Source organism: Ceratotherium simum, chromosome 4 (genome assembly GCF_057802395.1).
Source record: "Ceratotherium simum simum isolate JZ-2026a chromosome 4, ASM5780239v1, whole genome shotgun sequence".
Classification (NCBI taxonomy): Eukaryota; Metazoa; Chordata; class Mammalia; order Perissodactyla; family Rhinocerotidae; genus Ceratotherium; species Ceratotherium simum.
The window spans coordinates 87,463,200-87,478,341 of record NC_141903.1 but is presented as its reverse complement, the minus strand read 5'-3'; the positions used below and the strand labels follow the sequence as shown (position 1 = coordinate 87,478,341).

The window sequence follows — 15,142 nt, the reverse complement described above, 5'->3', positions numbered from 1 at the left end:
TGTTTGTTTGTATAATTTTAAACACTATATTAGCACTTCAGAGGCAGAAATTATGCTGAGGGTTTAATGTATATAGAAATCCCAGATTTGATTTTTAAAAAATATATATAATTCTATCATGTGCTAAACAAATAATATAAAAGAGTTAAAAACTCTCAGCAACATAAAATGACAGATTTTTCTATTGCATTAGACCTTTGTAGGTAGTGAAACATGAGATTCACTCATATTAAATATTTTGACCACTTTAAGGTCAAAATACACAGACTAGGAGTTAGTGAGATTTGAAATGGAAAACCTTTTGTGGCTCAAATTTGTCCTTGTGGGTTAAAATGGATGCCTATGTACTAGTGTTGTGCTGGTTTGATTGAGCTTGTGTTCTGTTTCCTAACCTCCCTGCCTGTTGCTGTTTTGTATACTGATGAAGGTACCTATTTGTGTATTGTTGGATTTTTCACTTGGTTATCTGAAGAGGAGGAAAAATATTGTCTAAAATAATGTTCAGGGATGAATCTTATTTTGAGAAATGCGTGTTAAAAGAGGAACAGCATTTTCAGTTTTCTAAGTGTTATCTTAAAGTGAGTTTGGCTTTTCATTGGATGTATCTCCTTCTATAAATCATGTTGAGATAATGTGTGGTTTGCATTTTAGAGGGAATTTTTGTTAAGTTTATTAGTTTCTGTAAATCGTTTGTAGTAGCATAATGCTTTTACAGTTTTTGTTATGTCGTTTTCTGGAAACATGACATTAGCATTTAATTTTATATCTTTATTGGTAAAATCTATGTTTAGACTGGTTATATACAGAATTTGTTACATTTTTGCATATACTTTCCCCTATAGAATTACCATGGCTGTCATACACCATTTCACTGTATCTCCTTCCATTTTTTCCTTTAGGAAAATGTTTAGAGGACTTTCTTGATTCCATGTGATTAAGACCTTTAGAGGTGAAATAAAAGTGGTTAATGTAAAAATAATTGAGGGTCATTAAAAATAAAAAATACCTTACTTTGACATATTTTCAAGTATCATAGTATAAATTTATTTAGAGTAGAATAATATGTTTTAAAACATTAGATGGGGCCGGCCTGGTGGCGTACCAGTTAAGTTCACACGCTCTGCTTCGGTGGCCCAGGGTTTGCCGGTTCGGATCCTGGGCACGGACCTATACACCGCTCATCAAGCCACGCTGTGGCGGTGTCCCACATTCAGCAACTAGAAGGACAACTATGACATACAACTATCTACTGGGCTTTTGGGGAGAAAAAAGGAAAAAAAGGAGGAAGATTGGCAACAGATGTTAGCTCAGGGCCAATCTTCTTAAAAAAAAAATTGTTTAAATATTTGTTTATTAAACTAAAAAGCATCTGGTTAAATAATATGGAAAGTGAAGTATTTTCACCAGAATTTTAGGGTACATTTTACAAAACAGCACTTTTTGTATTGAAAGCTTGTTTTAAGGCTTTATCACAGTGTATAGAGAGCTAGAAAGAAATCTATAGTCATGTATCGCTTAATGACGGAGATCTGTTCTGAGAAATGTGTTGTTAGGTGATTTCGTCATTGTGCGAACATCACAGAGTGTATTTACACAAACCTAGATGGTATAGCCTAACACACCTAGCTCCTAGGATACAAACCTTTACAGCATGTTACTGTACTGAATACTGTAGGCAGTTATAACACAATGGGAAGTATTTGTGTATCTAAACATAGAAAAGGTACAATAAAAATGTGGTATAAAAGATAAAAAATGGTCACCTGTGTAGGGCACTGACCGTGAATGGAGCTTGCAGGATTGGAAGCTGCTCTGAGTGAGTCAGTGAGTGAGTGCTGGGTGAATGTGAGGGCCTGGGACATTACACTACTGTAGACTCTATAAACACTGGACACTTAGGCTACAATCAATTTATAAAAATTTTTCTTCAATAATAAATTAACCTTAGCTTTAATTTTTGTACTTTATAAACTTTTTAATTTTTTTAAACTTTTTGACTCTTTTGTAATAAAACAGCTTAAAACACAAACATTGTACAGCTGTACAAAATTGTTTTTATAGCCTTACTCTAAGCTTTTTTTTCAATTTTTTTTTTGATTTTTAAACATTTTTTTGTTAAAAACTAAGACACACACACTTTAGCCTGGGCCTACACAGGGTCAAGATCATGAATATCACTGTCTTCCACCTCCATATCTTGTCCCTCTGGAAGGTCTTGAGGGGCAATAACACGCATGGAGCTGTCATCTCCTGTGATAACAGCGCCTCTTCTGGAATACCTCCTGAAGGACCTGCCTGAGGCCCATCTTGAAGATGTGTCCTCTTTTCAGAAACATCCATGGTGGTTTGCTTCTTCTTTTCATCATAGATTTGCTTGGAAGCAAGATAACGCACCATCAACATTCCTCTCTATTAATGGAAACCTTTCAGGTTGGGGTCCATGTTTTCAAATTTTTAAAGGAGCTTGTTGAGGTCTGCAAAAGCTTCTGCAAAATTCTTCACGGGGAATTTTCTTGGGGGTTCTTTTTCTTCTGCAGTTTCCTTTTCTCTTCCTCTTCTTCAGCTATGCATTCCTGTTCTAGCTCTAACAACTCCTTATTAGGCAATTCCTCAGGAACCACCTCTGGGAGCTCCTCAATGTCATCCTCATCCACACCCAGGTTAAAGTTGTCTGCCATCTCAACCACAGCCTTGTTGATTTTTGCAACCTCCTCATCCTTGGCAAATCCTTTGAAGTCATGGACGAACGTTTTGAGTGTCGTCTTCCAGATGCCATTCGTACACCCTTTGGCAACATCACCCCAAGCCCAAGCAAGGTTCTTGTTGTAGCCATAGGTGGTGTAATCCTTCCAGAATTGCATCAATATCTTCCTCAGTTGTAGCAATAGACTGAGCAAAGGTCCTTCTTGGGTAGTAGACCTCAAAAGCTGCTATAACTCCTTGATCCATTGATTGGATCAAAGAGGTGGTGTTTGGAAGGAGAAACACTGTTTTGATATTGGGATGAAGATCACCAATAAAAGGAAGATGTCTGGGAGCATTATCAACAATAATCAAAATCTTGAAAGGTGCGTTATTCTCCAAACAGTACTTCTCCACCACTCTGGCATAGCAATTCAGAGAGGCATCCTGGAAGAGGAGCTGGGTCATCCATGACTTCTCATTGCTCCTGTAGTACACTGGCAGCGCATGCTTACTGATGTGCCTGAAGGCCCTGGGGTTCTCTCTGTGCCAGATCACAAAGGGTTTCCATTTGTAGCCTGTAACTTTGCCCCCAAGCAGGACTGTTAATCCTGTCCTTAAAAGCCTCGAAACCTGGTATTGGCTTGACTTCCTTATGGATGAAAGTCCTTTTAGGCATCCGTTTCCAGAATAGGGAGGTTTCATCCATATTGAATATTTGCTCTGGCAAGTAATTTTCCTCCACAATCAGCTTATCTGGAGTTTCCAAAATTCTTCAGCTGCCTTCACATCAGCACTCGCAGACTCACCACTCACTTTCACATTATGTAATAAAGAATGATTCTTGAATCGTTTAAACTACCCAGAGCTAGCAGTAAATTCAACATTATAGTTGGGTCTAGCCTTTTCTTTAAACGTCACAGACAAACTTTTTGCTTTGGCCATGATCTTCGTGGTGCTGAGAGGGATACACTTTTGTGTCTGGTCTTTAATCCAGGTTATTAGAAGTTTCTGCATGTCTGATATAGGCCGTTCTCGAATTTTTGTTAATCTTGTTGACTTCAACGATGCAGACCCTTTAACAGCTTCCCTCATTTTGTTCTTGTTCTTTAAGATCATAGCTGTGGTGGAATGGGACATGCCTGACCGGCGAGTGATAATAACTGTCGCTGATTTCCCACCTTCATTGTCCTTAATCACTTTTAATTTTGTTTCCAGGTCGCTCACTCCACGTGGCCTCTTACTGGCAACATTAGCAGTAGATTTTGTACGCTTAGGGGCCTTGATGAACAAAACAACATGAGATTTAGCACAAGAGGAAATGATGCAATCAAGAGATGAGGTCAACACGAGATGCATGAGGCTGCTGCCGCCATAACACGGCATGCTGTTTTACAGTAAACTTTTTATATAAGTAGAAAAAGTACACTAACAATAGAAAGTATAGTACAGTAAATACATAAACCAGTAACAGTTGTTTGTTGTCATTATCAAATATTACATACTATATATAATTGTATGTGATAGACTTTTATACAACTGGCAGCACAGTAGGTTTCTTTACACCAGCATCACCATGAACATGTGAGTAATATGTTGTGCTATGACGTTACAATGGCTACGATGTTGCTAGGCGACAGGAGTTTTTCAGTTCCCTTATAATCGTATGGGACCCCCATTGTATGTGTGGTGTGTCGTTGACTGAAACGTCATGTGGCGCATGGCTGTATGCAAATTTTCTAAGCCAGGCGTTGCCACTAGTCTATCCTAGATAAATAGATATCTTTAAAGATTCTAGGAAAATATGGAAAGACTCTTCTCTAGTGGTCTTAACTCTTCCTGTGGGTTTCATATTTACAATTTAACTTGTGATTTTGGTAAGACAAAGCCTTCAACCTGTAGAATTTTCATTAGCACTGTTCATGTTTTCAAACGGAAAAGGATGGGAGCCACCATGTAGCAATGCAGCGAGTGTTAAATTTTATGTTTGTTCAAATCTTGATTAATTTTTTAGCTCATATCTTGCTGGTCTTGGCATGGCTATTGGTGTAGCTAAAACCCTCTGGCCACAAAAACCCATTTTACCCTCTCTCCAGTAGGGACAGAAAATAGTTAATCCTCTTCTACCTAGTAATGTTTCATATACTTATATAAGATTACTCTGAATATCATCTTCTCTACATTTAAAGAGTTCTAATTTGTAGACTCAGAGCATGCAAACTTTATTTTTTAACTCTTTAGTTGTTTTCAGCACTTAGATGTAATCCTATATTCCTCCAGAACTCTTAATATTTTGTGGACCAGTGAGTCTCAAGATAAATCATGGTTGTGAGTAGTTGTTACCACTGGCAATTTGTACTATTCTTCAGGTGTTTGGGGACTAGGAAAAAAAATGCCAAAAATCACTGTCTTTTATCTGGTGATCACAGTGGTTCCTACAATGTATAGTCTCATCCACAAAAACTGAGCCCACTGGGCATACACATCCCTGAAACTAATTTATTTTCTAGTACAAAAATAAGATATGCCTGTTGTAGAACAATTGAAAAATATGGAAAACGATAAATGAGAAAATAAAAATAATTCATAAGTCTATCATCTAGGGATACCACTGCTAATGTTTTATTGTATTTTTTCCATTCTTTTTCTATGCATACATATAAGGGATATAAACAATGTGGATTTTTTTATCCTATTTTTCCCTGACTTAGCATTGTATCATAATGGCCTGATAGTTTAGCTTTAAAATTAATTTTTTTAATTTATAAAATTAATACACATTTTAGTATAAATTATAGAACATATAACCAAAAGAAGATAAAGTTGCTCATAATTTTACACCTATAAATAACCACTATTAAAATTTTATTTATATCTTTCTATTAACTTTCTAGAAAGACAACTTTTTTCCTAAAATTAAAAAATGAGATTTCCCTTTACATCCTTGTAATAGATCCTTTAGGGACGTTTATCTGGCTCCCATAATTCCCATTTCTTTGGGTCCCTGAAGACCACATTGGCACTGGATGTCATCTGGCTACAGTGGATTCACGCTTGGCTCGTTCAATTTTCACTCTGTACGTAGACTTGTCCGGAACTATACTGTTCCAGAATTGGAACATGTGGGTAGCCATATTCTGCCATGAGGAAGGAGTCGCCGAGAAAGCTGATCTGCAATGAGAGTGAAGAATGAAGCAGACATGCAAAGACAAGTAGGATGAAGAACATATAAAAGATCTTAATAGCTTTCCATTTCCTGGGTGAGGCCCGCCCGCTCCTCCGTACTCCATCCAGTTATCCCACTGAGATTCTTTTTTTGTGTGTGTGTGAGAAAGATTGGCCGAGCTAACATCTGCCAATCCTCCTCTTTTTGCTGAGGAAGAGTGGCCGTGGGCTAACATCCGTGCCCATCTTCCTCTACTTTATATGGGACGCCGCCACAGCATGGCTTGCCAAGCAGCGCGTCAGTGAGCGCCCGGGATCCGAACCGGCGAACCCCTGGGCTGCTGCAGCGGAGCGCACACTTAACTGCTTGCGCCACCAGGCCGGCCCCCAGTGAGATTCTTACTCAGTTTTCTCTCTGAGCTATCTTGAGTTGGTTTCCTCTTACTTTCAACTGGAGAATTTTAACTAATACAATGGTTTGTAATCTTTTTTCAATTATGATATAAATATATGTTGAACTTCTTTTTGCTTTTCTGAATATATTGCTACCTGTATTGTATATAGGTATTGCTATATTGGTATAGCTACCTTTCTATGTATGTATCATAAATTATTTTTCTAAGTCCTGCTGTTATTCCTTCAGGTTCTGATTTCCAGGGCTTTTTTTTTATTATAAATAATTTATCAAGGGACACACTGTTGCTAAATTTGGGGACCCGGGTTCTTGCTCTTTCCTCAGGACAGAGTGCTGGGTCAAGGCGTGAGCTTATTTTCTTAAGACCTTTGATGTGCACTGCCAGTTGCTCTCCAGGAAACTGTATCAGTTTATGCCTCCATCAGCAGTGTACAAAAGGGCCTCTTGATCCACTCTGCCAACATTGGAGGTTCCTTTTTCTAACAAGTTTTTGCCACAAATAGGTTTTGACAAATAATCAGGAGGTTTGTGTTTTGAGCATTCTGCTTTGCCGTAGATCCCGTAGGCTTGCCCAACACTACCTGTTTATTTTTTTGGTTTTGCTAAATGTGAGTGACCGTGTATCCTGCCTCCACAGAGAAATCTTCCACTTCCTGAAAGCACTAAGTTACAGATGATTATTAGTACAGGATGGAAGATGAAATGGTGGCCTCAGGTAGCCAATCCATTGAGCCTCGCTAGGTAAATTAGATTGGATTTAACAACAGGTTATGTTATTCTTCACAATTTTTTAGAACAATTCTTAATTTTTAAGACCAACTCTAAATGATATTAGTCTAGGCAGACAGAAGATATTCTCTTAATTTTCTTTTGATAATAACTTCTACTTATTAAGGAATTGCTAGGTACCAGAGACTATTCTAAATGCTTTACATGCCTCACTTAATCCTTACACCAAACCTATGATGTTGTTTCTACTATTGGCCCCATTTTTGTAGAGAACTAGGCAATTATCCTGGTCATTCAGTGAGTGGCGATGAAGGGCTGGGGAGGGGCAGCCAGACCCGTGTTCCCTGACTCCTGCCAAGTATGGGGCTTCTTCTGCCACACAGTGCTGCCTCGCTCCAATTCTGTTTCCTTTCCATCCTTCCACATTTCCAGTAATGCATGTCCATCCTTTAGGGACAGTGGACCCTGGGGGGAAAAAAATCAATAGCCAAGAAAAAAATTACAGTATGTATTTTGGAAATCACCAGTCCAAGGCCAGCTCCACATCGTGTGGGTGAGTACTTGCTGCCTGCTCTTCAGCAGTAATAACTTACTAAATGGTCTTTGGCATTTGTGTGTGTGTTTGGAGAAACTTTAGTTGAAGACAAATCCTTATTTAATTATTAGGTTAACTATGAGGAAAATATGTTTCTTATTGAGTAATAGCTGCTTACCCTGGATGAGAGATTATTTACAATAAGAAAATAATAAAAATTATGAAACTATCAATTTGTTTTACCACTGTCATATACCTGATGAATTTCTAGTGTCTGTTTTCAGGATTGAGCAAATTGAGACATTTAGTGTCATTTTCAAAAGTATGAAAAATTATCAGGTTTTTCTCTGAAAGAGAGGAAAGAGCAATGTTTTCATCAGCTGTCATTTTACGGTGAGGCCTTTTTGGAGTTATATGTGGAAATTACTCTAACAAACCGTTTACTATGCAGAGATGTTGGTGTTCCCTGGGGAGCCCCTCGGGGTTTGTATGGGGGTACGTTCTAGGTGGAAGGAAACGACACCTGTTTGAGAATGTAGACTTAGGTGTCAACCTGTATTTGAGCCTTGGCTTTGATCCACTTTTTAACCTGGGGCAAATTACTTAACTTCAGTTAAGTCTCGTGGGTGACAGTTAACTTAGCCATAAAATGAAGATAATAATAGTTTCTACGCATAGGGTTTTGATGAATAAAGGAATTACTGTACCTCCACATAGAAAGTGCACAATAATGAAAAACTCTTATTGTCTGTCCATGTGTATTGACGGCTCCCAAACCTCCATCTCCAACCTGGTCTCCCCTGTGCGGTATATTCCCAGCTGTGCACAGGACTTCTCCATCAGCAGCCTAAGGTGAACCTGCCCACCTTCACCGTCTCTGCTCCTCTCGGGTTCCTGATCTTGGTGCTCATGTTCCACCCAGTGCCCAAACTCAATACCTGGGAGTCATCCTGGACTCTTTCCTCTCCTCCCCCACCGCTTCTCATCAGTCACCAAGCTGTCCAGTCTTTCTTCCTGACACCTCTCTAATTACCTCATTGTCTTCACTATCACCTGCCTTAATGCAGGCTTTCTCCTCTTGAGAAGAGATTCTAGTGGTTTCCCCGACACGTAGGCTCTTGGTGGACTGCTTGCCTGTAGGTGTTCGATTTTTCAGATATTTGGCTGTAAAAAGCCAAAGAGCTGCTAACATCTACATGTTATTTGATTGATTTTTCTTTCCCATGTGGTTTTACTACTTCCTTTTATTTATTTATGCTTTTATCTACATCCTGTGCACCTAAGCAAAATGAGCAGTTCACGTCTTTAAGACTTATCTTGCAGAACTCTTCAGGTTGAGGAGGAAGCTGCAAGAAAGAAGATAGTAGAAGGAACAGCAGTGGGATGGCCGCAGCCAAATGACTAAGCAGCTGATAAGGGCTCTGAAATAAAGACAATTATTGGTTCTTGCTGCTTTCAAGAGGAGGCTAAAATTTTGCTTTGATGCCCTTATCCTTTAGAGTTTGCAAGTTGAAAAAGGTACTGAATTATTGGAAACTACTGAAATAACCCACTAAAAGGAAATGTGAGGATAGTCAAGACTCTTCCTAAGTGGTTTTATGTTAAGCAAAGACTTTAAGGAGAGCTAGGAGTAAGCTGAATGCAGTGTGTTCCAGGAAGAGCCATCATGGAAAGTGGACCCGGAAGCAGAATTGCTAAGTAAAAACTAAGGGTGAAACGGGAAGCAGACGTGAGGGTTCCCCAGCCTCTGCTGAAATTTAAAGCCAGGCTCCTTTCTCTTGTGGAGTAACTTCTGAGAAAGATGTAACACCAGCTGAAAAAGTAACTGAAAATTCCCAGTTTTGCTTGGATTATTTAGATCATAATTTGGAAAATTGTTTTCTTTAGTGATTTGGATAATTTCGTCAGCTTTTAATTTTGATTTCTATTAGAAACCTGGCAGGTGTCAGGTATGTTTAGAAGCCAAAGCATAAATGTGGTTTCAGCTGTCACAGGCCTTAGATCAGGAAAAACAAATAGTCATTGTTAATTCTATTAGATAAGCGTTCCACGGGATATGGAGCATTGAATCAGAGTTTATGGAAAGGGTTGTTAGTGTCATCTTTGCGTTTATAAATTAGAAGTCTGCCTCTGGGTGAGGCTTTTTATGGCCAGGATTACCTTCAGGAAATGTGGATGTGGAACTGCTCCATGATTGGCTTTTTTTTTTTTGTGAGGAAGATCAGCCCTGAGCTAACATCCATGCTAATCCTCCTCTTTTTGCTGAGGAAGACCGGCTCTGAGCTAACGTCTATTGCCAATCCTCCTCCTTTTTTCTCCCCAAAGCCCCAGTAGATAGTTGTATGTCATAGTTGCACATCCTTCTAGTTGCTGTATGTGGGACACGGCCTCAGCATGGCTGGAGAAGCAGGTGCGTTGGTGCGCGCCCCGGATCCGAACTCAGGCCACCAGCAGCGGAGCACGCGCACTTAACTAAGCCATGGGGCCGGCCACATGACTGGCTTTTAATTTTGGTATTTTTGTTAGGAGAATGTGCCCTTCAATTGACTTTTTTCCTTGTCATTATTATACATATTTCTTTACATTTTTTAAACCTCTTTAATAGTTTGAAGCATTTTCATATTTCTTAGTTTTACTTTAAAATAAAATATTTGGGGGCCGGCCCGGTGGCGCAAACGGTTAAGTGCGCGCACTCTGCTGCGGCGGCCCGGGGTTCGCCGGTTTGGATCCCAGGCACGCACCAATGCACTGCTTGTCAAGCCATGCTGTGGTGGCGTCCCATAAAAAGTAGAGGAAGATGGGCACGGATGTTAGCCCAGGGCCAGTCTTCCTCCACAAAAAAGAGGATTGGCATTGGATGTTAGCTCAGGGCTGGTCCTCCTCAGAATAAGATATTTATATAGTATTTGAGAGGTTTTTTTTTTTCCTATTTATAATTACATTGATGCTTCTCCAAGGAAGAAATATGTACTTACCTTGAAGTTAAAGCTAATCTATGGTAGGGATATGTATGTTACTAGTGAATGGAATAGTTAAAATACTCGATATAAGGTATTTTATATCAGGTATTATAACATATAAGTTAGTGTTTGAAATAAAATTTGGTAGGTATTTTCTTAATCAAATTATACACATCATAATGAAACCAATATACTTAGAATTGAAAGAATCAGAATGAGTTTGCAAAGTCTGGTTTAATTCAGATCTGGGGAGGAGAGGACATGTGAAAATACATATATATGCACAGAAACCTAATCAATGCTAGACAAACAATGTATTAGTTTACAATTTAATAGGATAACCACAAATTTGAAGGCTCAAACTGAGTCCATCAGCGGTAAATAAAATTTTATATTTGGCTCAAGTGGCTGTTGAATAGCAAGTGGTGCTGAGTTCCTCCAAAGCACCTAATGACCCCCAGCCTTGGAAGGAGCTGCACCACAGTCTCAGAAGAAATCCCAGTCGCGCCTTGAACTCTTTTGGCCCTTGGGAGGCATTGCTGCCCAAGCACAAATGCAGGCCAGGGGTTCCAGTGGCCACGTTATTGCACAGAGAAGTCTGTTCTAAGCCAGACTCTTATGGCTAAGAAGGTGTGAGATTAGCCCTTAAATAGTGGTCTAGCATTAACATGGTCTATCAAAGCATGTTAAGAAATAGCTCCCTAGTGATTATGTACCAGCTACTAATTATCACACTAACAGAAAAGGCAGCCTGGCAGCTTCACATTTCACATGAAAGACTAGCGTTAACTGGGCCTGCTTGCTGGCATGACTTTCACATAAACTAGTGATTATTTTAATTTAGACCCAGGACAAAATGATTTCATACCAGTCTTTTCTTCACATAGGTTTGTGTAGCATTAAAATTGTCATGGGTTAATGACGAGGCCATGAAGGCAAAAATGTTGAACTCTCCTTTGCCAAAACAGAAACAATCCCTGTTCTGACTCCTGTCCAGTTTCCTAAAAACAAAACATACATACACCTTTGTTATTGCACATCTTTCACACAGACTTGTGTATGTATAATATACATATATATATTTTAAATATGCTACACATAAAAAAAGACTATGGCACTTTACAGAATACATGTTTAACAAAGATCATTACACCACAGATGTTTGAAAACTATAGAAAACCCTCACACACTTCATGTAACATTGCTGAATTAGCACACAGGTTTAAAGAATCCACAGACTCCAAGGCGAAGATTTCTGCCTTCTTGGAGTTCGTTGAGAATCACAGCCCATCATAAAACTTTAAGCACAGACACAAGCAAAAATAAATAAGACTTTTCTGGTAGTATAATGGCCCAGGTATATTAGATTTTTAGACTGAGGCAATTAGGTGATTGATAGAAATTTATTAGAGAAATAGGTGTGGGTCAACAATCAGTCTAATTGTTTTAACATATTTCTCACACATTCCTCATATTCAGTGGTTTTTAAACAGCTGTGCAGTTTTGGTCTAGACTAGCAGGATTCTGGATGTTCCATTCATCCCAACCAAAGCCTGGCTAATGGACTGAAGGCTTAAAAGCCCGTTACCTTTTACTCGGTCTCTGCTCTGCTTACTATGTCAGTGTTTCCATCATTTCTAGTGGTTTGGGGTTTTGTGTGTGTGCATGTGTTTTTTCTTGTCTTCTGCAGCATTCAGACTAATGAAGTAAACACTGTCAAGTGACTTTCTTCTGGCTGAGAGGTCATGTTCTCCTTGGTGACTTTTGTTGTCAGGGTGACCTAGGATATGCCACCACCTTAGCCAGCAAGCATCGGGCAGCAAAGAAGGTGGATACGCTCAGAGAAGCCTCTGGCTTATGACTCGTCTGTAAGGAGTGTGAGAGTGTAAAATTAGTGTTAGATAATGGGTTCTCTATTTCGTACTGAAAAAAAAGTAGGGTGAATCTTTCGATAAGTTTTTTAAAAAAATTTGTCTTTATCAAGATTATTTGCCTGATGAAGGGAATTGCTTTTTTTTAATGAAAAGTAGTTACTGTGGTGGCATGGGGACTTGGTTAGGGCACAGAAACGCACAGTCAGGGACGGGAGCCCTGTCCAGTGGTGCCGGAACCTGTTTCTGTGTGGTGTCACAGATGGGGTTACTCTTTCCCGAGCCTTTACTGTAGGCTGCTATGAGGAGCGTATTTACCCCTTCTCTTTTCAAAAAAAGTCACAGGATTTACATTTTGCTTATTCTGAACTTGGCTCTAAGAACGGTGAACTCAGTAAGGCCTGGTTTGGCACTCCTATTCCTCCTGCCCTTAGCTCTTCATCCGTGAGATAAGATGATTCTGGTATAGGCCAAAGGCCAGGAAGGAATGCAAGTCCATCTATATATAAAGCAATTATTTGTTCTGCACCAAGGCATGGTGTTAGACTCGCACAGCTTTAAAATGATTCCTCAGGGCAAGGTTGTAAAATCTGGATCACGGTTCTATGCCTGGTGGCACTGAGAACACAATACCTTGCCCAGAGAAGGTGCGTAGGAATTATTTGTTAAATTTTCAAAACAAAGCCAGTCCTCAAGTGAGCAGATTCATAAACCCAAAGAGACCTATACTTTCAATCCTTCCAGAAGTCTGGCAGGTCCACTCTACTTGCTTAAGTTGCTAAGGAGTGTTTCTATATCGTTCTGCAATTCTGAAGCTCAAGGTAATAAGAGACTAGGTTTTCTGGCCACTTAAATCATTCCAGAGTAAATTTGAGGTGTTGGCTAATACCATTCCTGAATCAATTATATTGGTAACTTATAGAAACTAGATTAAAAGCCCCTGAATCCTTTTCAATAGTGGTAGTCAATTCTTTTTGTAGACAGGTGCAGGCAGGTGCTATGAGCTTGGTCTAGCTCTTCTTTTTGCATTAACTTTCTACTCTGCTTTCCTGGGAATGAAGCCTCTGATGCAACTCGCCAGTGGCAGCAACTGAATGTTATTTCAGTCTGCTTTCAGGATCAACACCAGTAACTAGAAAAACTTCACTCCCATGACTAGCTCCTTTTTTTCTGCAACGAATGCCATTCTGCTGCTGCTGGGGTTGGAAATACAGCTGACTACAGCATGGTTACCAAACAGTGGGAAAAGGTCTCCTCGCAAGTGCTGAGATTCTGGCAAGTTCTCCCAGGGAACATGGGAATGAGTCACAGCTGGCTTGGAGACCTCTGTCCCTGGAACGAGGCAACAGTGAGGTTTCCTTTGGCAGTCAAAGCACCATCCTAACCCTAGGAGAAGAACACGTGCTCTCCGGGGAAAGAAGAGACTGGGCCAGTAGTGGCGCTGGCCCGGCTGCTGGAAAGTGGAATGAATTTGTCTTCACTAGCAGAATTTTGTACTGTTATTCTCATGATTGTACAGATCCTTATTCTTTCTTTACTCAAATTTCTAAAATCTTGGAGTGACAGTTCGATTGATCCACCTCACCCTGGAATTCAGCCTAGAATAAGTTCCAGAACAGGATTCCAACTGTCCCTGCCGACCCCTTTGTCAGCTAAGCAAGAGACAGTGTCCTGCTCTGCCCTTTAGCACACATCCTATCCCCAGTAGGTGTGTAGTCTGCGCTGTAGTCTCCAACTGAGACAACGTGAAAGAACTAGACAGAAACAAAAACACCAACCCCCAAACCTCATCCTCAGGCAGAGATGCTCACAGGTATGCAAGCTTGTGGCAGAAATGCTTCTCAAAACAGCCTGTAAATCTGGCTAACAGTCTCTTCTGTTACCAGAGAAACTGCTGCTTTAATGCTTTAGATCATTATCCTTCATTGGGCCCTGGGGGAGATGGAGTCTGACAGAGCTTGTCAGCCGTATGTCAGGGTTTATGTACTGTTTTCATGTTCCATCCCTTATCATTTGCACTGCGGCCCTCACGTGCAGTCCTTATGCTCAGCTGGAAGTTGCCTCTCGTGGGTCCTGGTAAGGCTCGGGGCTGTGGAATGTGGCTCTGGTACGTAAAGACTAGTTCTTCACTTGACTCAGATGACAAAACCAGAGGTGGACTGTTTCACAAGGTTACACAAGGAAGAAAATGGCATTAACGTCTCTTCCAGACTAAAGGAGGCAGATAAGGTTTTTCCCCTCTTCGATTTCTTCCTGCACTTTGTCACTGGAAGTTGCAATCTCTGCTTGCGCGGAGAAGATGGCGCAGATGAAGGTGAGGACTGTGCCACCGATGGCGGTGTAGAAGGCCCAGCCCAGGGAGCAGTCTCCAGGCTTGTAGGCCGATGCATAGTGTCCGCAGTAGCTTATCGCCTTCTGGCAGCCCCAGCCCGCAGGGTAGAGGATCAAACCAAGGATCAGGAACAGGCCTGAGGGCAGGAGAGAAGACAGGTGAAACCCGGCTCTGGCAAAGCGAGTAACGTACAGATGGGTTCTAACTGTTACCTGATTCGCCTGCTTTAGGCTGTGGCATCCGTCCCACATGGCAAGTGTTAGGGACTGTTTTATGCAACTAATCTGACCTGATTAAGAAATGTCATCTCTTTATTAGAAATATTTTTAGCCTCTTTTGTACATGTTGGAATGTGAACCCACTAATAAGGCAAGAAATCACACAGCAGAAAAGCCCCTATAGTCTGGTGTGAGGCTAGGACAGAAACCAGCAAGATAATGGATCACAGCAAAG

General features: G+C 40.3%; 1 protein-coding gene across 1 annotated transcript in view; it reads right to left on the bottom strand.

Moving 5' to 3' along the window:
- Positions 1 to 10,701: 10,701 nt before the first annotated feature.
- Positions 10,702 to 15,142, bottom strand: part of LHFPL2 (LHFPL tetraspan subfamily member 2) — a 144,837-nt gene continuing 140,396 nt past the window's right edge. Inside the window, exon 4 of the mRNA XM_004420430.3 lies at positions 10,702 to 14,825. Within this exon, the coding sequence (XP_004420487.1) occupies positions 14,569 to 14,825 (257 nt within the window). The 3' untranslated portion in view covers positions 10,702 to 14,568. The remainder of the gene's footprint in view (positions 14,826 to 15,142) is intronic.